The sequence below is a fragment of the Rutidosis leptorrhynchoides genome, chromosome 8 (assembly GCF_046630445.1).
Source record: "Rutidosis leptorrhynchoides isolate AG116_Rl617_1_P2 chromosome 8, CSIRO_AGI_Rlap_v1, whole genome shotgun sequence".
Classification (NCBI taxonomy): Eukaryota; Viridiplantae; Streptophyta; class Magnoliopsida; order Asterales; family Asteraceae; genus Rutidosis; species Rutidosis leptorrhynchoides.
In genome coordinates, this window is record NC_092340.1 from 276260310 (window position 1) to 276286685 (window position 26376).

General features: G+C 34.8%; 1 protein-coding gene across 1 annotated transcript; it reads left to right on the forward strand.

The window, feature by feature from the left end:
* Positions 1–1906: 1906 nt before the first annotated feature.
* Positions 1907–16222, forward strand: LOC139864225 (uncharacterized). Its single transcript, XM_071852807.1, has 5 exons — positions 1907–1991; positions 14341–14640; positions 14919–15115; positions 15341–15479; positions 15714–16222. Exons 1-5 carry the CDS (start codon positions 1907–1909, stop codon positions 16220–16222), a joined length of 1230 nt encoding a protein of 409 aa, XP_071708908.1.
* Positions 16223–26376: the final 10154 nt, after the last annotated feature.

Consider the following 26376-nt stretch of genomic DNA (forward strand, 5'->3'; position numbering starts at 1 on the left):
CCCCATCGATATTCCAATTACGTTTCCAAATTCAAATTACGTAAATTCAATTGTATGTGATCAATCAAATTTGGGCCAAGCTGTTAAACCAAGCCCAATCGAACATCCTGAAGTGGGCCTTGGTGACAAAAGTCCAAACAGGCCAATTAATGAGGATGAGAACAAAAAAGAGGCCCATGAAGATACTGTCCAACATGAGGTAGAAGATACTGACTAAGAAGAGGTAGAGATTGGTTCTCCATCTCTAAATCAAATGAACACTGACGGTCTGAGAAAACACATGATGGATAATAATAAAACAATTCAAAACGCAAACTTAAAGAAACTCAAAATTGTGATCATAACAAGAAGGATTGTTATTGGGCGCATATATGCAAATGGAAGACGTCTTCAAGAATGATGAACCTTAAGACAGCTGCAAGAAAAGGTAGAACTGAGGAACAACCACTGAGACCCGAATGCTCCAATTGTACATCTTCTTCTGGTAATTCGCAGTCCTTTAACTCGACAGAAGTAAAAAGTTATGGCAATAAATTGGGATTAAAATGGAAGGCAAAGGTGCCTTCACAGTAAGTTTGTTTATCCCTCTTTTCGTCTTAAATCTTTTTTCATGAAGATAGTTTCGCTCAATATTAGAGGTTTTGGGATCGGGTCTAAAGAGAATAAGTTTGATTGGGTTAAAAAGTTAATTATAAAGGAAAAACCAACTTTTTTAGCATTGCAAGAAACTCATTTGAAATTGACAAACCTTAATTGGATTCAATCACTATGGGGCTCAATCAATTGTGATTTTATCCAAAAAGAGCGTGTTGGGATGGCAGGGGGTCAATTAATAATTTGGGACTCAACCTACTTCGAAGCTTCTGATACGATTTATAGTGATGGTTTGATTGGTATCCGTGGTAAGTGGAAAGACACGGGTTACAACTTTAACTTCATCAATGTTCATGGGCCTCACAAAGATGCTGGTAAGATAAAATTGTGGGATGATTTGTCTAATTTAATAACCGGAAGTGATGCGGGTTGGATTATTTGTGGGGATTTCAATGAGGTGCGGGTTCAATCGGATAGATTAAATTGTGAATTCATCGAATATAGGGCAAGAAGATTCAATAATTTTATTTCAAACAACGGTTTGTTGGAAATTCCAATAAGTGGGAGAAATTTTACTAGAGTTAGTGATGATGGTCTCAAATTTAGCAAGATTGATCATTTTCTTGTCAACGAATCTTTCTTCAATATGTGGAAGGATCTCACTGTGGTCGCATTAGATAGAAAAAATTCGGATCACTGCCCAATTATGATGAATGATGAAGAAAGGAATTTTGGCCCTAAACCGTTCAAATTTTTTGATGCTTGGTTTGATGAAGAAGGGATTGATGAGGTTATAAAAAATTTGTGGGACCTCCCGATAGGAAATAGCAACTGGAAAGATTGTTTATTTTGTAACAAGTTAAAAAATGTCAAAGAAGCGTTAAAGGAATGGAGTGCGAATAAATTCAATAGTTTAGATGGTGATATCGAAGCCTTGAAAACATTATTACTTAATCTTGAATTGAGGGCGAAAAACAACCAACTAAATGACATTGAAAAAGAAAATTGGTTACAAACAAGAAAGAAGTGGATGGAAAAAGAAAAATTGAAAACAAGCATGTTGAAGCAAAAGGCGTGTCTGAAATGGATTTTAGAAGGTGATGAGAATTCCAAGTACTTTCATTCCATTATTCGAAGAAAAAACAATAAGAGCAACATGAGGGGATTGAATGTCAACGGGGTATAGATTGATTCATCATGTGATATTAAAGAAGAAATCCATAATCATTTTAAACGAATGTTTGAAGATCCGAAGATTGAAAGACCAAGTATGGAGGACCTTATTTATCCCTGCCTTTCCATGGATAATACCATGGCTCTTGAACTACCATTTAGTGAAAAAGAAATTAAAGATGCGGTTTTCGAATGCGGTAGTTCTAAAGCGCCCGGACCCGATGGTTTTAACATGTGTTTTTATAAAAAAAATATTGGGAACAATTAAAGGGTGAACTAACTCTTGCGATTGAATAGTTTTGGGATAAAGGTGAATTTTCCCGTGGATGTAACTCTTCTTTTGTCAATTTAATTCCAAAAAAATCCGACCCCGTTGGACTTGGTGATTATCGCACGATTAGTTTGATCGGAAGTTGAAATGTCCCGTTCTTATTGATTAAAAACGTTTCATATTAATTGATTTCGTTGCGAGGTTTTGACCTCTATATGAGACGTTTTTCAAAGACTGCATTCATTTTAAAACAAACCATAACCTTTATTTCATCAATAAAGGTTTAAAAAGCTTTACGTAGATTATCAAATAATGATAATCTAAAATATCCTGTTTACACACGACCATTACATAATAGTTTACAATACAAATATGTTACAACAAAATAAGTTTCTTGAATTCAGTTTTTACACAATATCATGCAAGCATGGACTCCAAATCTCGTCCTTATTTAAGTATGCGACAGCGGAAGCTCTTAATAATCACCTGAGAATAAATATGCTTAAAATGTCAACAAAAATGTTGGTGAGTTATAGGTTTAACCTATATATATCAAATCATAATAATAGACCACAAGATTTCATATTTCAATACACATCCCATACATAGAGATAAAAATCATTCATATGGTGAACACCTGGTAATCGACATTAACAAGATGCATATATAAGAATATCCCCATCATTCCGGGACACCCTTCGGATATGATATAAATTTCGAAGTACTAAATCATCCGGTACTTTGGATGGGGTTTGTTAGGCCCAATAGATCTATCTTTAGGATTCGCGTCAATTAGGGTGTCTGTTCCCTAATTCTTAGATTACCAGACTTAATAAAAGGGGCATATTCGATTTTGATAATTCAACCATAGAATGTAGTTTCACGTACTTGTGTCTATTTTGTAAATCATTTATAAAACCTGCATGTATTCTCATCCCAAAAATATTAGATTTTAAAAGTGGGACTATAACTCACTTTCACAGATTTTTACTTCGTCGGGAAGTAAGACTTGGCCACTGGTTGATTCACGAACCTATAACAATATATACATATATATCAAAGTATGTTCAAAATATATTTACAACACTTTTAATATATTTTGATGTTTTAAGTTTATTAAGTCAGCTGTCCTCGTTAGTAACCTACAACTAGTTGTCCACAGTTAGATGTACAGAAATAAATCGATAAATATTATCTTGAATCAATCCACGACCCAGTGTATACGTATCTCAGTATTGATCACAACTCAAACTATATATATTTTGGAATCAACCTCAACCCTGTATAGCTAACTCCAACATTCACATATAGAGTGTCTATGGTTGTTCCGAAATATATATAGATGTGTCGACATGATAGGTCGAAACATTGTATACGTGTCTATGGTATCTCAAGATTACATAATATACAATACAAGTTGATTAAGTTATGGTTGGAATAGATTTGTTACCAATTTTCACGTAGCTAAAATGAGAAAAATTATCCAATCTTGTTTTACTCATAACTTCTTCATTTTAAATCCGTTTTGAGTGAATCAAATTGCTATGGTTTCATATTGAACTCTATTTTATGAATTTAAATAGAAAAAGTATAGGTTTAGAGTCAGAAAAGTAAGTTACAAGTCGTTTTTGTAAAGGTAGTCATTTCAGTCGAAAGAACGACGTCTAGATGACCATTTTAGAAAACATACTTCCACTTTGAGTTTAACCATAATTTTTGGATATAGTTTCATGTTCATAATAAAAATAATTTTCCCAGAATAACAAATTTTAAATCAAAGTTTATCATAGTTTTTAATTAACTAACCCAAAACAGCCCGCGGTGTTACTACGACGGCGTAAATCTGGTTTTAAGGTGTTTTTCGTGTTTCCAGGTTTTAAATCATTAAGTTAGCATATCATACAGATATAGAACATGTGTTTAGTTGATTTTAAAAGTCAAGTTAGAAGGATTAACTTTTGTTTGCGAACAAGTTTAGAATTAACTAAACTATGTTCTAGTGATTACAAGTTTAAACCTTCGAATAAGATAGCTTTATATGTATGAATCGAATGATGTTATGAACATCATTAATACCTTAAGTTCCTTGGATAAACCTACTGGAAAAGAGAAAAATGGATCTAGCTTCAATGGATCCTTGGATGGCTCGAAGTTCTTGAAGCAGAATCATGACACGAAAACAAGTTCAAGTAAGATCATCACTTGAAATAAGATTGTTATAGTTATAGAAATTGAACCAAAGTTTGAATATGATTATTACCTTGTATTATAATGATAACCTACTGTAAGAAACAAAGATTTCTTGAGGTTGGATGATCACCTTACAAGATTGGAAGTGAGCTAGCAAACTTGAAAGTATTCTTGATTTTATGAAACTAGAACTTTTGGAATTTATGAAAAACACTTAGAAATTGAAGATAGAACTTGAGAGAGATCAATTAGATGAATAAAATTGAAGAATTAAAGTGTTTGTAGGTGTTTTTGGTCATTGGTGTATGGATTAGATATAAAGAATATGTAATTTTGTTTTCATGTAAATAAGTCATGAATGATTACTCATATTTTTGTAATTTTATGAGATATTTCATGCTAGTTGCCAAATGATGGTTCCCACATGTGTTAGGTGACTCACATGGGCTACTAAGAGCTGATCATTGGAGTGTATATACCAATAGTACATACATCTAAAAGCTGTGTATTGTACGAGTACGAATACGGGTGCATACGAGTAGAATTGTTGATGAAACTGAACGAGGATGTAATTGTAAGCATTTTTGTTAAGTAGAAGTATTTTGATAAGTGTCTTGAAGTCTTTAAAAAGTGTATGAATACATATTAAAACACTACATGTATATACATTTTAACTGAGTCGTTAAGTCATCGTTAGTCGTTACATGTAAATGTTGTTTTGAAACCTTTAAGTTAACGATCTTGTTGAATGTTGTTAACCCATTGTTTATTATAACAAATGAGATGTTAAATTGTTATATTATCATGATATTATCATGTATGAATATCTCTTAATATGATATATATACATTAAATGTCTTTACAACGATAATCGTTACATATATGTCTCGTTTAAAAATCATTAAGTTAGTAGTCTTGTTTTTACATATGTAGTTCATTGTTAATATACTTAATGATATGTTTACTTATCATAGTATCATGTTAACTATATATATATATCCATATATATGTCATCATATAGTTTTTACAAGTTTTAACGTTTGTGAATCACCAGTCAACTTGGGTGTTCAATTGCCTATATGAAACATATTTCAATTAATCAAGTCTTAACAAGTTTGATTGCTTAACATGTTAGAAACATTTAATCATGTAAATATCAATCTCAATTAATATATATAAACATGGAAAAATTCGGGTCACTACAGTACCTACCCGTTAAATAAATTTCGTCCCGAAATTTTAAGCAGTTGGAGGTGTTGACGTATCTTCTGGAAATAAATGCGGGTATTTCTTCTTCATCTGATCTTCTCATTCCCAGGTGAACTCGGGTCCTCTACGAGCATTCCATCGAACCTTAACAATTGGTATCTTGTTTTGTTTAAGTCTTTTAACCTCACGATCCATTATTTCGACGGGTTCTTCGATGAATTGAAGTTTTTCGTTGATTTGGATTTTGTCTAATGGAATAGTGAGATCTTCTTTAGCAAAACATTTCTTCAAATTCGAGACGTGGAAAGTGTTATGTACAGCCGCGAGTTGTTGAGGTAACTCAAGTCGGTAAGCTACTGGTCCGACACGATCAATAATCTTGAATGGTCCAATATACCTTGGATTTAATTTGCCTCTTTTAAAACTCCTTGTTGCGCCTCCTTTATTTGAGTAGTAAGGTTATTATGAATCATTATATTCATAGATTTTACTCGAATGGGTTCTCTGTCCTTCCTGCTCAAGGCATCGGCTACCACATTTGCCTTCCCCGGGTGGTAACGAATCTCAAAGTCGTAATCATTCAATAATTCAATCCACCTACGCTGCCTCATATTCAGTTGTTTCTGATTAAATATGTGTTGAAGACTTTTGTGGTCGGTATATATAATACTTTTGACCCCATATAAGTAGTGCCTCCAAGTCTTTAATGCAAAAACAACCGCGCCTAATTCCAAATCATGCTTCGTATAATTTTGTTCGTGAATCTTCAATTGTCTAGACGCATAAGCAATCACCTTCGTTCGTTGCATTAATACACAACCGAGACCTTGCTTTGATGCGTCACAATAAATCACAAAATCATCATTCCCTTCAGGCAATGACAATATAGGTGCCGTAGTTAGCTTTTTCTTCAATAACTGAAACGCTTTCTCTTGTTCATCATTCCATTCAAATTTCTTCCCTTTATGCGTTAATGCAGTCAAGGTTTTTGCTATTCTGGAAAAGTTTTGGATGAACCTTCTGTAGTAACCAGCTAGTCCTAAAAACTGGCGTATGTGTTTCGGAGTTTTCGGGGTTTCCCACTTTTCAACAGTTTCTATCTTTGCCAGATCCACCTTAATACCTTCTTTGTTCACTATGTGACCGAGGAATTGAACTTCTTCCAACCAAAATGCACACTTTGAAAACTTAGCGTACAATTCTTCCTTCCTCAATACTTCTAACACCTTTCTCAAATGTTCACCGTGTTCTTGGTCATTCTTTGAGTAAATAAGTATGTCATCAATGAAAACAATGACAAACTTGTCAAGGTATGGTCCACACACTCGGTTCATAAGGTCCATGAACACAGCTGGTGCATTAGTTAAATTAAACGGCATGACCATAAACTCGTAATGACCGTAACGTGTTCTGAAAGCAGTCTTTGGAATATCATCTTCTTTCACCCGCATTTGATGATACCCGGAACGTAAGTCAATCTTTGAATAAACAGACGAGCCTTGTAGTTGATCAAATAAGTCGTCGATTCTCGGTAGTGGGTAGCGGTTCTTGATGGTAAGTTTGTTCAACTCTCGGTAGTCGATACACAACCTGAATGTACCATCTTTCTTCTTGACAAACAAAACAGGAGCTCCCCACGGTGATGTGCTTGGTCGAATGAAACCACGCTCTAAAAGTTCTTGTAATTGGCTTTGCAGTTCTTTCATCTCGCTAGGTGCGAGTCTGTAAGGAGCACGAGCTATTGGTGCAGCTCCTGGTACAAGATCTATTTGAAATTCAACGGATCGATGTGGGGGTAATCCCTGTAATTCTTTCGGAAATACATCGGGAAATTCTTTTGCAATGGGAACATCATTGATGCTCTTTTCTTCAGTTTGTACTTTCTCGACGTGTGCTAGAATTGCATAGCAACCTTTTCTTATTAGTTTTTGTGCCTTCAAATTACTAATAAGATGTAGCTTCGTGTTGCCCTTTTCTCCGTACACCATTAAGGGATTTCCTTTTTCTCGTGTAATGCGAATTGCATTTTTGTAACAAACGATCTCTGCTTTCACTTCTTTCAACCAGTCCATACCGATTATCACATCAAAACTCCCTAACTCTACTGGTATTAAATCAATCTTAAATGTTTCGCTAACCAGTTTAATTTCTCGATTCCGACATATATTATCTGCTGAAATTAATTTACCATTTGCTAATTCGAGTAAAAATTTACTATCCAAAGGCGTCAATGGACAACTTAATTTAGCACAAAAATCTCTACTCATATAGCTTCTATCACCCGAATCAAATAAAACGTAAGCAGATTTATTGTCAATAAGAAACGTACCCGTAACAAGCTCCGGGTCTTCCTGTGCCTCTGCCGCATTAATATTGAAAACTCTTCCGCGGCCTTGTCCATTCGTGTTCTCCTAGTTCGGGCAATTTCTAATAATGTGGCCCGGTTTTCCACATTTATAACAAACTACATTGGCATAACTTGCTCCGACACTACTTGCTCCGCCATTACTCGTTTCGACACCATTTGTTCCTTTCGTTCTATTAACCCCTGGTCCGTAGACCTCACACTTCGCCGCGCTATGACCATTTCTTTTACACTTGTTGCAAAATTTGGTGCAGAACCCCGAGTGATACTTTTCACACCTTTGGCATAGCTGCTTCTGATTGTTGTTGTTGTTGCAGTTATTATTGTTGTTGGGATGATTGTTGTAGTTGCTGTTGTTGTTGTTGTTGTTGTTGTTGTTGTTGTTGTTGTTAGGCCGTTTGTTGTAGTTGCGATTGATGTTGCGATTGTTGGGATAATTGTTGCGATTATTGTTGTAATTGCTGTTGTTGTTGTATTGGTGATTCTTATCACCGTTTTCCTCCCACTTTCTTTTGACTTGCTTCACATTGGCCTCTTCAGCAGTCTGTTCTTTAATTCTTTCTTCAATCAGGTTCACTAGTTTGTGAGCCATTCTACATGCCTGTTGTATGGAGGCGGGCTCGTGTGAACTTATATCTTCTTGGATTCTTTCCGGTAATCCTTTCACAAACGCGTCGATCTTCTCTTCCTCATCTTCGAACGCTCTCGGACACAATAGGCACAATTCTGTGAATCGTCTTTCGTACGTGGTAATATCAAATCCTTGGGTTCGTAACCCTCTAAGTTCTGTCTTGAGCTTATTGACCTCGGTTCTGGGACGGTACTTCTCGTTCATCAAGTGCTTGAATGCTGACCATGGTAGTGCGTACGCATCGTCTTGTCCCACTTGCTCTAGATAGGTATTCCACCATATTAACGCAGAACCTGTGAAGGTATGCGTAGCGTACTTCACTTTGTCCTCTTCAGTACACTTACTTATGGCAAACACCGATTCGACCTTCTCGGTCCACCGTTTCAATCCGATCGGTCGTTCGGTTCCATCAAATTCCAAAGGTTTGCAGGCAGTGAATTCTTTGTAGGTGCATCCTACCCGATTTCCTGTACTGCTAGATCCAAGGTTATTGTTGGTATGTAGCACAGCCTGTACTGCGGCTATGTTTGAAGCTAGAAAAGTACGGAATTCCTCTTCATTCATATTCACGGTGTGTCGAGTAGTCGGTGCCATTTCCTTCAAAATAGTCAAATGGAACAAGTTAATCATACAGAATATTAAGAGTAGTTAATAGTATTTCGTAGCATAATATGAACTCATTTATAAAAGCTTTTTCTTCATATTAGCATTTTATAAGTTTAAATTCGGGTAGTACCTACCCGTTAAGTTCATACTTAGTAGCTAATATACAATTCAACTACTACAATTCTATATGAAAAACTGATTATAATAATATTTTGCGTTCAAACTTTTACACAATATTTTACAAACTTACAATACCGCTTATTTTACATATAGCATGAAATATAGCACACAATAAATTTGATACAAGATGGTTGTGAAGATAATTCTAGCTAGTACACAAGTCGTTCAGCAAAGGCAATAAAGACACGTAATTCATACGTCCAGAAACAAGTCATGCATTCTGGTTTTACTAGGATTACTTCCCATCCTTGGTCTTGTGGAACATAACCGTTATGGCCATTGATAAGACAGCGTGTTGTAACGTCGTCAAAGGGACGAGGGTTACGTAATGTCCAACAGTCCCGTAACAATCTAAAAACCTCATTTCTTACCCCAATTACCGACTCCGTCACTTGTGGGAATGTTTTGTTTAATAGTTGTAGCCCGATGTTCTTGTTCTCACTTTGGTGAGAAGCGAACATTACTAATCCGTAAGCATAACATGCTTCTTTATGTTGCATGTTAGCCGCTTTTTCTAAATCACGAAGTCCAATATTCGGATATATTGAGTCAAAATAATTTCTTAACCCATTGCGTAAAATAGCATTTGGGTTCCCCGCAATATATGCGTCAAAGTAAACACATCGTAACTTATGGATTTCCCAATGTGATATCCCCCATCTTTCGAACGAAAGCCTTTTATAAACCAAGGCATTCTTGGAACGTTCTTCGAATGTCTTACAAACTGATCTCGCCTTAAATAGTTGTGCCGAAGAATTCTGACCGACTCTAGACAAGATTTCATCAATCATGTCTCCGGGTAGGTCTCTTAAAATATTGGGTTGTCTATCCATTTTGTGTTTTTATACTGTAAAATAGACAAGAGTTAGATTCATTAAAAAATACTTATTAATACAAGCAATTTTTACATATATCATAAAGCATAAGCACACTATATTACATATATTACACCACACGAATACAACTATCTTATTCCGACTCGCTTGTTTCTTCTTCTTCGGTTTTGGTTCGTTTTTCCAAGTTTCTAGGGATATATGATGTTCCCCTAATACGAGCCGTCGTTTTCCACATTGGTTTAGAAAAACCTGGTGGTTTAGAGGTTCACGGGTCATTGTTACAACTTAAGGACTTCGGGGGTTGACGATACATATAAAGTTCATCGGGGTTGGAATTAGATTTCTCTATTTTTATTCCCTTTCCCTTATTATTTTCTTTTGCCTTTTTAAATTCAGTTGGGGTAATTTCTATAACATCATCGGAATTCTCGTCGGAATCCGATTCATCGGAGAATTGGTAATCCTCCCAATATTTTGCTTCCTTGGCGGAAACACCATTGACCATAATTAACCTTGGTCGGTTGGTTGAGGATTTTCTTTTACTTAACCGTTTTATTATTTCCCCCACCGGTTCTATTTCCTCCTCCGGTTCCGATTCTTCTTCCGGTTCCGATTCTTCTTCCGGTTCCGACTCTTCTTCCGGTTCCTCTTCGGGAACTTGTGAATCGGTCCACGAATCATTCCAATTTACATTTGACTCTTCATTATTATTAGGTGAGTCAATGGGACTTGTTCTAGAGGTAGACATCTATCACATAATATCAAACGCGTTAAGAGATTAATATATCACATAATATTCACATGTTAAAAATATATAGTTTCCAACAAAATTTGTTAAGCAATCATTTTTCAAGTAAACACGGTCGAAGTCCAGACTCACTAATGCATCCTAACAAACTCGATAAGACACACTAATGCAAAATTCTGGTTCTCTAAGACCAACGCTCGGATACCAACTGAAATGTCCCGTTCTTATTGATTAAAAACGTTCCATATTAATTGATTTCGTTGCGAGGTTTTGACCTCTATATGAGACGTTTTTCAAAGACTGCATTCATTTTAAAACAAACCATAACCTTTATTTCATCAATAAAGGTTTAAAAAGCTTTACGTAGATTATCAAATAATGATAATCTAAAATATCCTGTTTACACACGACCATTACATAATGGTTTACAATACAAATATGTTACAACAAAATAAGTTTCTTGAATGCAGTTTTTACACAATATCATACAAGCATGGACTCCAAATCTCGTCCTTATTTAAGTATGCGACAGCGGAAGCTCTTAATAATCACCTGAGAATAAACATGCTTAAAACGTCAACAAAAATGTTGGTGAGTTATAGGTTTAACCTATATATATCAAATCATAATAATAGACCACAAGATTTCATATTTCAATACACATCCCATACATAGAGATAAAAATCATTCATATGGTGAACACCTGGTAACCGACATTAACAAGATGCATATATAAGAATATCCCCATCATTCCGGGACACCCTTCGGATATGATATAAATTTCGAAGTACTAAAGCATCCGGTACTTTGGATGGGGTTTGTTAGGCCCAATAGATCTATCTTTAGGATTCGCGTCAATTAGGATGTCTGTTCCCTAATTCTTAGATTACCAGACTTAATAAAAAGGGGCATATTCGATTTTGATAATTCAACCATAGAATGTAGTTTCACGTACTTGTGTCTATTTTGTAAATCATTTATAAAACCTGCATGTATTCTCATCCCAAAAATATTAGATTTTAAAAGTGGGACTATAACTCACTTTCACAGATTTTTACTTCGTCGGGAAGTAAGACTTGGCCACTGGTTGATTCACGAACCTATAACAATATATACATATATATCAAAGTATGTTCAAAATATATTTACAACACTTTTAATATATTTTGATGTTTTAAGTTTATTAAGTCAGCTGTCCTCGTTAGTAACCTACAACTAGTTGTCCACAGTTAGATGTACAGAAATAAATCGATAAATATTATCTTGAATCAATCCACGACCCAGTGTATACGTATCTCAGTATTGATCACAACTCAAACTATATATATTTTGGAATCAACCTCAACCCTGTATAGCTAACTCCAACATTCACATATAGAGTGTCTATGGTTGTTCCGAAATATATATAGATGTGTCGACATGATAGGTCGAAACATTGTATACGTGTCTATGGTATCTCAAGATTACATAATATACAATACAAGTTGATTAAGTTATGGTTGGAATAGATTTGTTACCAATTTTCACGTAGCTAAAATGAGAAAAATTATCCAATCTTGTTTTACTCATAACTTCTTCATTTTAAATCCGTTTTCAGTGAATCAAATTGCTATGGTTTCATATTGAACTCTATTTTATGAATCTAAACAGAAAAAGTATAGGTTTATAGTCGGAAAAATAAGTTACAAGTCGTTTTTGTAAAGGTAGTCATTTCAGTCGAAAGAACGACGTCTAGATGACCATTTTAGAAAACATACTTCCACTTTGAGTTTAACCATAATTTTTGGATATAGTTTCATGTTCATAATAAAAATAATTTTCCCAGAATAACAAATTTTAAATCAAAGTTTATCATAGTTTTTAATTAACTAACCCAAAACAGCCCGCGGTGTTACTACGACGGCGTAAATCCGGTTTTACGGTGTTTTTCGTGTTTCCAGGTTTTAAATCATTAAGTTAGCATATCATACAGATATAGAACATGTGTTTAGTTGATTTTAAAAGTCAAGTTAGAAGGATTAACTTTTGTTTGCGAACAAGTTTAGAATTAACTAAACTATGTTCTAGTGATTACAAGTTTAAACCTTCGAATAAGATAGCTTTATATGTATGAATCGAATGATGTTATGAACATCATTACTACCTTAAGTTCCTTGGATAAACCTACTGGAAAAGAGAAAAATGGATCTAGCTTCAATGGATCCTTGGATGGCTCGAAGTTCTTGAAGCAGAAACATGACACGAAAACAAGTTCAAGTAAGATCATCACTTGAAATAAGATTGTTATAGTTATAGAAATTGTACCAAAGTTTGAATATGATTATTACCTTGTATTAGAATGATAACCTACTGTAAGAAACAAAGATTTCTTGAGATTGGATGATCACCTTACAAGATTGGAAGTGAGCTAGCAAACTTGAAAGTATTCTTGATTTTATGAAACTAGAACTTTTGGAATTTATGAAGAACACTTAGAACTTGAAGATAGAACTTGAGAGAGATCAATTAGATGAAGAAAATTGAAGAATGAAAGTGTTTGTAGGTGTTTTTGGTCGTTGGTGTATGGATTAGATATAAAGGATATGTAATTTTATTTTCATGTAAATAAGTCATGAATGATTACTCATATTTTTGTAATTTTATGAGATATTTCATGCTAGTTGCCAAATGATGGTTCCCACATGTGTTAGGTGACTCACATGGGCTACTAAGAGCTGATCATTGGAGTGTATATACCAATAGTACATACATCTAAAATCTGTGTATTGTACGAGTACGAATACGGGTGCATACGAGTAGAATTGTTGATGAAACTGAACGAGGATGTAATTGTAAGAATTTTTGTTAAGTAGAAGTATTTTGATAACTGTCTTTAAGTCTTTCAAAAGTGTATGAATACATATTAAAATACTACATGTATATACATTTTAACTGAGTCGTTAAGTCATCGTTAGTCGTTACATGTAAATGTTGTTTTGAAACCTTTAGGTTAACGATCTTGTTGAATGTTGTTAACCCATTGTTTATTATAACAAATGAGATGTTAAATTGTTATATTATCATGATATTATCATGTATGAATATCTCTTAATATGATATATATACATTAAATGTCTTTACAACGATAATCGTTACATATATATCTCGTTTAAAAATCATTAAGTTAGTAGTCTTGTTTTTACATATGTTGTTCATTGTTAATATACTTAATGATATGTTTACTTATCATAGTATCATGTTAACTATATATATATATATATATATATCCATATATATGTCATCATATAGTTTTTACAAGTTTTAAGGTTCGTGAATCACCAGTCAACTTGGGTGGTCAATTGCCTATATGAAACATATTTCAATTAATCAAGTCTTAACAAGTTTGATTGCTTAACATGTTGGAAACATTTAATCATGTAAATATCAATCTCAATTAATATATATAAACATGGAAAAATTCGGGTCACTACAGAAGTTACTACAAAATTATTGCAAAACTACTTTCTAATCGTTTGAAAAAGGTGATTCCACATCTAGTTGGTGCAGAGCAAAGTGCGTTTATTAAAGATAGATTTACCTTAGATGGTGCATTGATCGTAAACGAGAGTATTGAGTATCTTAAAGAGTTCAAGAAAAAAAACATCTTATTCAAAGTTGATTTTGAAAAGGCGTTTGATTGTCTAAATTCGAACTTTTTAATGGAAGTCATGAAAAGCATGAGTTTTGGATCTAAATGGAGGAGGTGGATACTTGCATGTTTACAATCCGCGTCTATTTCAATCTTAGTAAACGGGTCACCAACAAAAGAATTTACGCTAGGAAGAGGCATTCGTCAAGGTGACCCGTTATCACCTTTTCTTTTCATATTAGCCGCGGAGGGATTAAACATTTTAACTAAAGCCGCAGTGGCGAAGGGTCTTTATAAAGGTGTTGAAATTGGAAATGACAAAATACAAATATATCATCTTCAATACGCGGATGATACTATTTTTTTTCGGAGAATGGAGTCATGAAAATGCATTAAACCTTTGAAACCTTCTTAAATGCTTCGAATTGGCTTCGGGTTTAAAAGTGAACTTTCAAAAAAGCTGTTTATGGTATCGGGACAATTGTAGATGAATTAAAACAATTTGCATCTCGTTTAGAATGTCAAGTGAATAAGTTCACATTTACGTATCTTGGACTTCCAATTGGTGCAAAAATGAATAAGTTGAGTAGTTGGAACCCGGTCATCGATAAAATTAAATCAAGACTTTCAAGTTGGAAAATGCGTTCGATGTCGTTTGGAGGAAGATTAGTCCTAATTAAATCGGTCCTAAGTAGCCTACCATTGTATTAATTCTCGCTCTTTCGTGCTCCGACTTGTGTGTTAAAAATTCTAGAGAGTGTCAGGAGAGTGTTCTTTTGGGGCGAGTCGGATGTAAACTCTAAAATTTCTTGGGTTAAATGGGATAATGTGGTAACTTCATATGAAAATGGGGGGTTAAATATCGGGCTTTTAAAAAGTAAAAATCTTTCTTTATTGGGCAAATGGTAGTGGTGGTTTAATACCGACGCCAATTCTTTATGGGCAAATGTCATTCGTAGCATTTACGGTTCCTGTGGTGGCTTGGACTTAGAGGGTGAAGCAATTCACTCTTTAAGACCAAGTGTGTGGAAAAATATTCTTGTAACAGGTACATGCATTCAAGAGTTAGGAGTTGATTTCATAGTCTCCTTCGTCAAAAAAGTGAACAAAAATTCGATGCTGAAATTCTGGGACACAAAGTGGCTAGTTAACGGGAAAATGAGTTCAAATTTTTCAAGACTATATCGATTGGAAACGGATAAAGGGACAACCATTAGCGACCGAATTGTAGAATCAGAATCTGGAAGTGTTTTAAGGTGCAATTGGACGAGATAACCAACAGGGCGTACACAAGGCGAATTGACAGAGTTGCAGCAACTGATTTTGTGCTACAGTTTCGAAGAATTGGAGAGAGACACATGCTCCTGGTCGTTATCACATAATGGTATTTACACTGTTCTATCTTTATCTCTCATTATTGACGAACGTTTAATCGCGGTTACAAATGTTGATGAAACTATGCGTAATAATTTGGTACCAAAAAAGTTAGAAGTATTTGTATGGCGGGTTTGTAAAAAAAGGCTGCCTGTCAAAATCGAAATAGACAATAGGGGTATAGATTTGCATAGTGTAAGATGTTCGTTATGTGATGACAATTTAGAAACGGTGGAGCATTCCCTAATATTTTGTAAGTCCGCAATGGATGTGTGGGATAGAGTCTTCGGGTGGTGGGGACTTGGAAATATGACTAACCTTAGTATTTGTGAAATATTGAGGGGAAATGGTCCAAGTAACTCTACACATGTGGGAAAAAAATATGGCAAGCGGTTGAATGGGTATGTACATATCTAATTTGGAAGAATAGAAACGAGATGGTCTTTCGGGGGAAATCTTAGAATCCGTCGGTGGCTTTGAACGAGATTCAAGTTAAAGCGTTTGAGTGGATATCCAAGAGATTGAGGAAAAGGAAAATAGATTGGCTTACGTGGATAAACGATCCTAGTAGCTATCTTAAAATAATGTAATCTTGTAATTAGTTTCGTGTATTAGTTTTCGTGTTCGGTTTGCTATCTTTGCAAAACAATTTCGGGATAATTGCAAGCCATTATTGCTTGCTCAATCCTTGTAACTTTTGATAAATACATACATACATACATATATATATATATATATATACATACATATATATATATATATGTATATATATATATATATGTATATATATATATATATATATATATATATATATATATATATATATATATATATATATATATGTGATAGTTCATTAATTGGAATAAATTAAAATCGGTACACATATATTTGACGGTTAGATCCTAGAAAACCAGGGAGATAGCAGTATATTGTTAGATAATGATGATAGATTAGCGGCCTAACCCGATTGTGAGCTTGGGTTTGTTAGAGTTATAGGTTCGTTAGGGTTTTGTATGTAATCTATATACTGTATAGTGACTCAATAATACAATATCCTGATGGGGGGTTTCATTATCTAACATATACGTGTAATCTTGGAGTAATTTTGTTGTTTTTATGAGTAATCATGTAGATGCCTCGATAACCCAGAAGTTAGTATTAGTTTATTCGTTTCTTATGAACTCTTGGTGTAAATATATGGCTCTGCCAATTTTAATTTTAATAAAAACTTACTTCCCCGCCCCCTCCCCCACACAAAAAAAAAAAAAAAAAGTTTAGTACACGAGGTTTTGTTGTGTTGGTATGATGTGTCATGGATAAAGTTGATACGTTGCTATGTTGTTGAAGACTTTACATATATTTCATAAAGCTAACTTTACAACTTCAACTAAGAATATTTAATATTTGGTACTGAATAACTTTATGCACAATATCAAAATCTCTCACTCAAATGGTTCTGCAGATGACATCATACATCATACCACTCTTGGTTCTTTTCAAATACTCGAGTTCTTTAGCCAAAATCTTATTTTTATTCGGATGCTACCATTCTTATCTAATTTAGCTCTTTGTAATCTTACAAAATTATTTATAGAAAAAATTGCCAAACTAGTCCCTTGTTATTCGATTTTTGTCCAATTAGATCACAGGTAATGCAACGTCAAATTTGAAAAGAAAAACGCCCCCAAAAATGACGTGGCATGTGATTTGGCAAGAAATTTGACGCCCTCACGCTCCGAGGGCGTCACTCACAAAACTGACGAAAAAAAGATATGCGTCAGGGATGTATGGACCAATCAGATTTCAGCATTAATATTTATATATTATTAATTAATATATTTTATACCCAACTACCAATAATATTTTACCACATCACCCATCACAAATTTAACATTCAAATCTAACACTCCCATTAAAAGACTTCACTTTGTGACCTTGCCACATTACCAAAAAGTACATCATCTATTTTTGACGTTACAGTCAAAGTCAAGGTTAACAGTGGTCTTAGTCACTCCCATTTTATACCTCCACTCTTAGTCACTGAATTTATTACTATGTCCCAAACTAGTCCATGAAACTAACTCCTTGGTTCGTTAAGTTGGCTACATGTGCGAATCACGTGGGTAAACATTTTATATATAGTATTAAATTTCCCTGATTTAGTAGACGTGTTCTTTGTAAACCTTAGAAAAATCAGTTGCGTTTGATTCTGCTCTAACAGACGATATTCAAGCAGCGACTGGTGAAATGTCCCGTTCATATTGATTATAAACGTTCCATATTAATTGATTTCGTCGCGAGGTTTTGACCTCTATATGAGACATTTTTCAAAGACTGCATTCATTTTTAAAACAATCATAACCTTTATTTTATCGATAAAGGTTTAAAAAAACATTACGTAGATTATCAAATAATGATAATCTAAAATATACCGTTTACACACGACCATTACATAATGGTTTACAATAAGAATATATTACATCAAAAATAAGTTTCTTGAATGCAGTTTTTACATAATATCATACAAGCATGGACTCCAAATCTTGTCCTTATTTTAGTATGCAACAGCGGAAGCTCTTAATAATCACCCGAGAATAAACAAGCTTAAAACGTCAACAAAAATGTTGGTGAGTTATAGGTTTAACCTATATATTATCAAATCATAATAATAGACTACAAGATTTCATATTTCAATATACATCCCATACAAAGAGATAAAAATCATTCATATGGTGAACACCTGGTAACCGACATTAACAAAATGCATATAGAATATCCCCATCATTCCGGGACACCCATCAGACATGATAATTTCGAAGTACTAAAGCATTCCAAATTTCAGAATGAGACTTGTTGGGCCCGATAGATCTATCTTTAGGATTCGCGTCAATTTGGGGGTCTGTTCCCAAATTCTTAGTCTACCAAGCTAAAAAGGGGCATATTCGGCTTCGATCATTCACCCATATAATGTAGTTTCATTTACTTGTGTCTATTTCATAATTCATTTATAAAATTGCATGTATTCTCATCCCAAAATATTAGATTTTAAAAGTGGGACTATAACTCACTTTCATATATTTTTACTTCGTCGGGAAGTAAGACTTGGCCACTGGTCGATTCACGAACCTATAACAAATATGTACATATATATCAAAGTATGTTCAAAATATATTTACAACATTTTTAATACGTTTTACTGTTTTAAGTTTATTAAGTCAGCTGTCCTCGTTAGTAACCTACAACTAGTTGTCCACAGTTAGATGTACAGAAATAAATTGATATATATTATCTTGAATCAATCCACGACCCAGTGTATACACGTCTCAGGCTAGATCATAACTCAAAGTATATATATTTTTGGAATCTACCTCAACCCTGTATAGCTAACTCCAACATTACTGCATATAGAGTGTCTATGGTTGTTCCAAATAATATATATACATGGGTCGATATGATATGTCAAAACATTTGCATACATGTCTATGGTATCCCAAGATTACATAATATATTAGAATACATGTATAATACAATATAAGTTAGCTACGATATGTTTAATATAGATTTGTTACCAATTTTTACGTAGCTACAACAAGCAAAATTATCCAATATTGTTTTACCCATAACTTCTTCGTTTTAAATCCGTTTTGAGTGTTTCAAGTTGCTATGGTTACATATTGATCTTAAGTTTATGAATCTAAACAGAAAAAGTATAAGTTTATAGTCGGAAAAATAGGTTACAAGTCGTTTTTGTAAAGGTAGTCATTTCAGTCGAAAGAACGACGTCTAGATGACCATTTTGAAAAACATACTTCCACTTTGAGTTTAACCATGATTTTTGGATATAGTTTCATTTTCATAAGAAAAATTATTTTCCCAGAAGAATAACTTTTAAATCAAAGTTTATCATAGTTTTTAATTAACTAACCCAAAACAGCCCGCGGTGTTACTACGACGGCGTATATCAAGTTTTACGGTGTTTTTCGTGTTTTCAGGTTTTAAATTATTAAGTTAGCATATAATATAGATATAGAACATGTGTCTAGTTGATTTTAAAAGTCAAGTTAGAAGGATTAACTTTTGTTTGCGAACAAGTTTAGAATTAACTAAACTATGTTCTAGTGGTTACAAGTTTAAAACTTCGAATAAGGTAGTTTTATATATATGAATCGAATGATGTTATGAACATCATTACTACCTCAGGTTTTGTAGATAAACCTACTGGAAATGAGAAAAATAGATCTAGCTTCAAAGGATCCTTGGATGGCTTGAAAGTTCTTGAAGCAAAATCATGACACGAAAACAAGTTCAAGTAAGATTTCCACTTGAAATAAGATTGTTAAAGTTATAGAAATTGAATCAAAGTTTGAATATGAGTATTACCTTATATTAGAAAGATATCTTACTGTAAATAAGAAAGATTTTTTGAGGTTGGATGATCACTCAAAGTGGATTTGCAAGATTGGATGTAAGCTAGTAAACTTGGAAGTGTTGTTGGTGTGTTCTTGAGTAGTTGTTTTATAACTTGGTTTATGTATGGATTTATGAACTAGATTGAGCTAGATTTTGTTGAAGATGATGAAGAACACTTAGAACAATGGAAAAACACTTGAGAGAGAGTAATTTGAATCAAGAAAATTGAAAAATGAATGTGTTTGTGACTCCTCTCTTTCACGTGAATATAGGACTACCATATAGGCTCCATTACTTTGTAATTTTGTGAGATATTTCATGCTAGATGTTAAATGATGGTTCCCACATGGTTAGGTGGCTCAAATGGGCTGCTAAGAGCTGATTATTGGAGTGTATATACCAATAGTAAATACATTTAGAAGCTGTGTACTGTACGAGTACAAATACGAGTGCATATGAGTAGAATTGTTGATGAAAATGAATGAGGATGTAATTGTAAGCATTTTTGTTGAGTATGTAACATCCCGCGTTTTTCCGTTAAATTTAAATTTTAACACCGTCTTTTTTTTTTAAACATAATATTTCGTATTTAAATTAATAGTTTCCGTGAGTAACGTTCATTATATTCCCGCTATTTAATTTTGACATCACCCGTTTACTCGAGCGTTTTAAAAATATTCGTTTGGCTTATTCCCGCACCCGCTCTGAAACTTGAGGGACTAGTTTCGCCACTTGACCAAAGAGGTGGCTAGTAGTTGACTAGTCAACCACTCACCACCTCCACCCACTCATTCATCCATTTTTTTTTTCTTTCTTTCTTTTTTTTCTCTCAAGAACACAAACATAAATCATCATCTAAATCCGGATCGGGAAGCAAACTTCAAAACAAATTACATATTCGTGATCCTCTCATCATCCTCTTCGATTTGGCACCAATTTCATCCATTTTGGGTAACTTTCTAAAACTCTAATTTTCTTTAAATTCGTGTTTTTGACTTGAAATTGTGTTAGTTAGTGTCTATGGCTCGTGTATAATATGAATATATGTTTTGTTTGCTCGATTTGTTGATTTAGAGTAACTAGTATGAACTTTGAAATGGGTGTGCTTAATCTTTGATTTTGGATGATTAAATGTTGTTTAATTGTTAAAGTGCATGTTTTAATTGTGTTACTAGTATCATTAGCCACATTTTGATGTGTAGGTTGATTAAGAAAACTTCAAAAACCCGATTAAGGATTTTGTGATGTTGACTAGGGTTTGATAGACTTTGAAATGAACTTTTGATGCGTTGAATGCTTGTTAATGTTGTTAGTAAGTGTTTAGATGCAATGTATGCTTAATTACCTTCGAAACGGCATATCGTATGTGTAAATTGGATTCCCGAATCATAAAATACGTTTTACGAACTTGAAACTTTGAAAATAAACCTTTCTTGATCAATTGACGAGTTTTCGGTTATTGTAAATAATGTTTTTGCTTGATGAAAAGTGGTTAGTTGTATTCCTTGTCAAAATACCTTTCCGATGATATAAGATACATGTTCTAATTGTTTGCGGATCATGAAATATGTTAATTTGAGTTTTGGTTCGTGACTTGGACCATTTTTCTGCAAACTGCATGTTTCCCAGGTATTGCGCGCCGCGCATATACCCGCGCGCCGCGCAGAATTAGAAATCCCAGATGTTTGCCTTCGTGGTTAAGTTCTGACCAGGATTTACACTTAGGTGCGCGCCGCGCAACCCATTGCGCGCCGCGCATATGCCCAGCTCATTTTTGTTTTTATTTTTCCTTTCACAAAATGTTTCCCGCTTAACCGTAACTCCGATTAACATGAAACTTGGCCATTCTGCTCATAAATGATTTCTCATCATGGGAAAATTGTCGGATACCCGACCCGACCCCGTTGACTTTGACTTTGACCAAGTTTGACTTTTAGTCAAACTTAACCAAACGATTATACAATCGTTCTAACATACTTAACTACTTGTATCGTGCATGAAACTTGACAAATTAATTCACATGCTATATTAATCGAGTCGTAACGAGCCATAGGACTAATTGAACACATTTCACCCGACCTTGTGTCGTAACCGGTTAATTGATATAACTTACTTGTTTAGGTCAAGGCTAAGCAACTTTCATGCATACGTTACTTTGTGAAGTACTTTTATACTCGTGCACTCGAGGTGAGATCATAGTCCCACCTTTTCAACAACTTTTTATACTTTTAAATTGTGGGCTGAGAAACATATACTTTGTTACATTTTGTACTACTTACTTTTATACTTTGAACACAAGTACAAGGAAAACAAACATTCCACAGCGAGTTAGAACAAAAATCCTCAATTCGATTATCATTAGTTACACTTGCAGGGTGTAAGCGAGAACTTATATTGTGTGGCCATACGGGTTTGACAAACCCTCATTACGGACGGTTCGCTACCGTCTACGGATGAAATATATTTTCGAGAAACAGTGTATGTTCTAACACTATTGTGATGGGGTTCTATGGAAGGAAACGTTAAGTCTTGATAATTGGGTGCTCGCGAACAATACTTTTGGAATGCAAACGATTTTGATAATCAACTATGGGAATACTAAATCTTGTGGTTCAAAAACAACGTTTACAAATACATCTATGATTTCACCAACGTTTTTCGTTGACAGTTTTCTACATGTTTTCTCAGGTTCATACTTGGCTACTTGATACATGCTTCCGCACTCTTTGATTACTTGATTGGAGTCAACCATGCATGCATACGCTAGGGATAGCACTTTTGGATTCAAACTTTTGTTTACATACTTACGCTATTTATAGCAACTGTGTTTTTAAACTAATTACGTCGCAAGTTATTTCATTTATACTTTATGACTTTTGTAAACTTAGACTTGTTGTCGAACGGTTTTGTAAACTAAACTTGCAAGTCTTGTACCTTTCAAATGAATGCGACATAATTTTGGTCAAACGAGTCTCATATAGGGACTACGACCACGCAACGGGACCTAAGTTAACGGCGCCGTCAATAACGGTTTTGGTCGGGTCGTTACAAGTGGTATCAGAGCGTTGGTTGTAGGGAACTAGGACGTGCATTAGTGTGTCTAACAGAGTCGTTAGGACGCATTAGTGAGTCTAGACTACAACCGGATAGTTAGCGTTTGCATTCTGACATACATTTGCTATAGATAGCACTTACTTGACTACTTGTGCATTATACTTGAATCATTCTTAGGCAAACTTTTTAATGGTACCCAACCTTCATCATACGAACTCGTATTCCGCCACTTTTTGGTAACACACGTAAATTCATGATTCATACACGTATGGATGACGACGACTTCATTAGTCACACTTGTTCGGGAACTCTGTCTCCCGGATTGTTATTTGCCACCGTTTCAACTTACTATCGGTTTCCCACTGGTGTTTCTTACTATCTACTTTTTGGTGTTACTACCATCACTACTCTAGGTGAGTATCGTCATCAACATTTATCACTACGGTTGCATGCTACTCGTTATCATGACTCGTTACTCTTTTCATACCTGAATACCTTATTGTCTGACTCGAACCACATTGACGTGAACAATCATTTATACACTTCCCTCGGGGAACGCTTCTTTATAGTTGCACTAATTCTTTCGGTTCAATACGAGTCACGTTAGAGATGTCGTTACACTTTGTTTATTTTAAACTTCACGATTACACGAACTTGAATCTATAGAGTGATGTGGGAATGGAGGTATGAGTTAGCGTAATATAACGACACTCGATCAACGTGGTTATATTACGGTAAGACATACGAAAATTCTAGTGACGCGTGATGGTGGTTAGACTCGATCAACCTAAACACCACTATGTGCCATGTACATGACTTCATCTTTTCAGGTTTGGACATCCGAAAACTCCGAGAATATTTATAACAACCATACCGGGGACACACCTTCAATTATTGTCAAATTATATTTATGCTTCCGAATGAATTACCGATTCCATTCGACTTCAACCGTATGTCACACGGGTATACTAGCTCGTCCTCGCGCAGTCTTATTGATTAACTACAATTTACTCGTTATGCTCACATCGGGGCGGAAACTTCTCTTGTATCACCCTCGTACTTCCGGTTCAGGAGGTCCTTATTCTAAATTCTCAATGGAGAGCGACTCTTCACGTCATACAAGTATTCGCCGCGAGGGTGGATAGTCCTAACAATCGTTTTCAAAACCCGATAAGAACTTGCCCCGACGAACGTTTTTGAAAACCGATAAATCTTCCGCGACGCGAATTTTCTTGAGAAACTTGTCCTAGCTAACATTTTCAATTCCTAGCAAACTTGTTCAATATGCCTTAGGGAAATGTACCCCGTTTCGGATCGAGATCCTCGTTTCACTTCTAGATTTTGGAGTGCCTTACAAAAAGCCTCGGGACCGCGTTTAGACATGAGTACCGCGTACCTTCCACAACCCGACGGACCGAACAAACATGCGATTTAAACCTTGGAAACCATAATACAAGTTTGTATTACCAACTTCAAATTTACTTGAGAAAAGTATTTTCCTTTAACCGAATCCTCGTACTACAATGATTTTCATTCGAGTTTTAACGTCACTCCTTTTGAAACCACATGTGACCGGAAACGTCATTCTCCTCTGTCGAACCAAGTAAACGATGAACAATTCATCGGGGCCGAGGTTATTCATGAGCAACCGAGAAAATTTATTCATATTCAGGTAAAACCCTACGCGACTCGTAATCACCAAGAGCTACGCCGATGTTAGACGTAAACATTTCAAATTCCACGTGGGAAACCGCGTCACGTTAAGAGTCGCACCTTGGAAAGGTGCAATCCGTTTCGGGAAAACGTAGGAAGCTAAATCCGCGATATTTTGATCCTTTAAATTCTTGGGGTGTTTTGGACCCGTCGCTAGCCGTTTAGACTTTTCCGACTCATTTTGGGTCTCCGTTTATCCTACATTCGATATATCAACTCAAAGACGTGTTTTGCGAAACGAGAACTTGTTATCTCCTTTGATGAACTCACTATCAACGATAACCCTCACTTCCTAGGAGGACCGGTTGAAACCATAAATCGTGAAGCCAAACCTTAAAACAACATATGATCCCGACCGTCAAAATTCGTTGAAATACCCTAGGACGTACTTCTCCCTCACTCGTAGAATTGGCAACGCAAGATCTCGAGGAAGATTCAACAACTACTACTTCCAACTAAATTTCGGGACGAAATTTCTTTTGAGGCGTGGATAATGTAACATCCCGCGTTTTTCCTTTAAATTTAAATTTTAACACCGTCTTTTTTTTTAAACATAATATTTCGTATTTAAATTAATAGTTTCCGTGAGTAACGTTCATTATATTCCCGCTATTTAATTTTGACATCACCCGTTTACTCGAGCGTTTTAAAAATATTCGTTTGGCTTATTCCCGCACCCGCTCTGAAACTTGAGGGACTAGTTCCGCCACTTGACCAAAGAGGTGGCTAGTAGTTGACTAGTCAACCACTCACCACCTCCACCCACTCATTCATCCATTTTTTTTTTCTTTCTTTCTTTTTTTTCTCTCAAGAACACAAACATAAATCATCATCTAAATCCGGATCGGGAAGCAAACTTCAAAACAAATTACATATTCGTGATCCTCTCATCATCCTCTTCGATTTGGTACCAATTTCATCCATTTTGGGTAACTTTCTAAAACTCTAATTTTCTTTAAATTCGTGTTTTTGACTTGAAATTGTGTTAGTTAGTGTCTATGGCTCGTGTATAATATGAATATATGTTTTGTTTGCTCGATTTGTTGATTTAGAGTAACTAGTATGAACTTTGAAATGGGTGTGCTTAATCTTTGATTTTGGATGATTAAATGTTGTTTAATTGTTAAAGTGCATGTTTTAATTGTGTTACTAGTATCATTAGCCACATTTTGATGTGTAGGTTGATTAAGAAAACTTCAAAAACCCGATTAAGGATTTTGTGATGTTGACTAGGGTTTGATAGACTTTGAAATGAACTTTTGATGCGTTGAATGCTTGTTAATGTTGTTAGTAAGTGTTTAGATGCAATGTATGCTTAATTACCTTCGAAACGGCATATCGTATGTGTAAATTGGATTCCCGAATCATAAAATACGTTTTACGAACTTGAAACT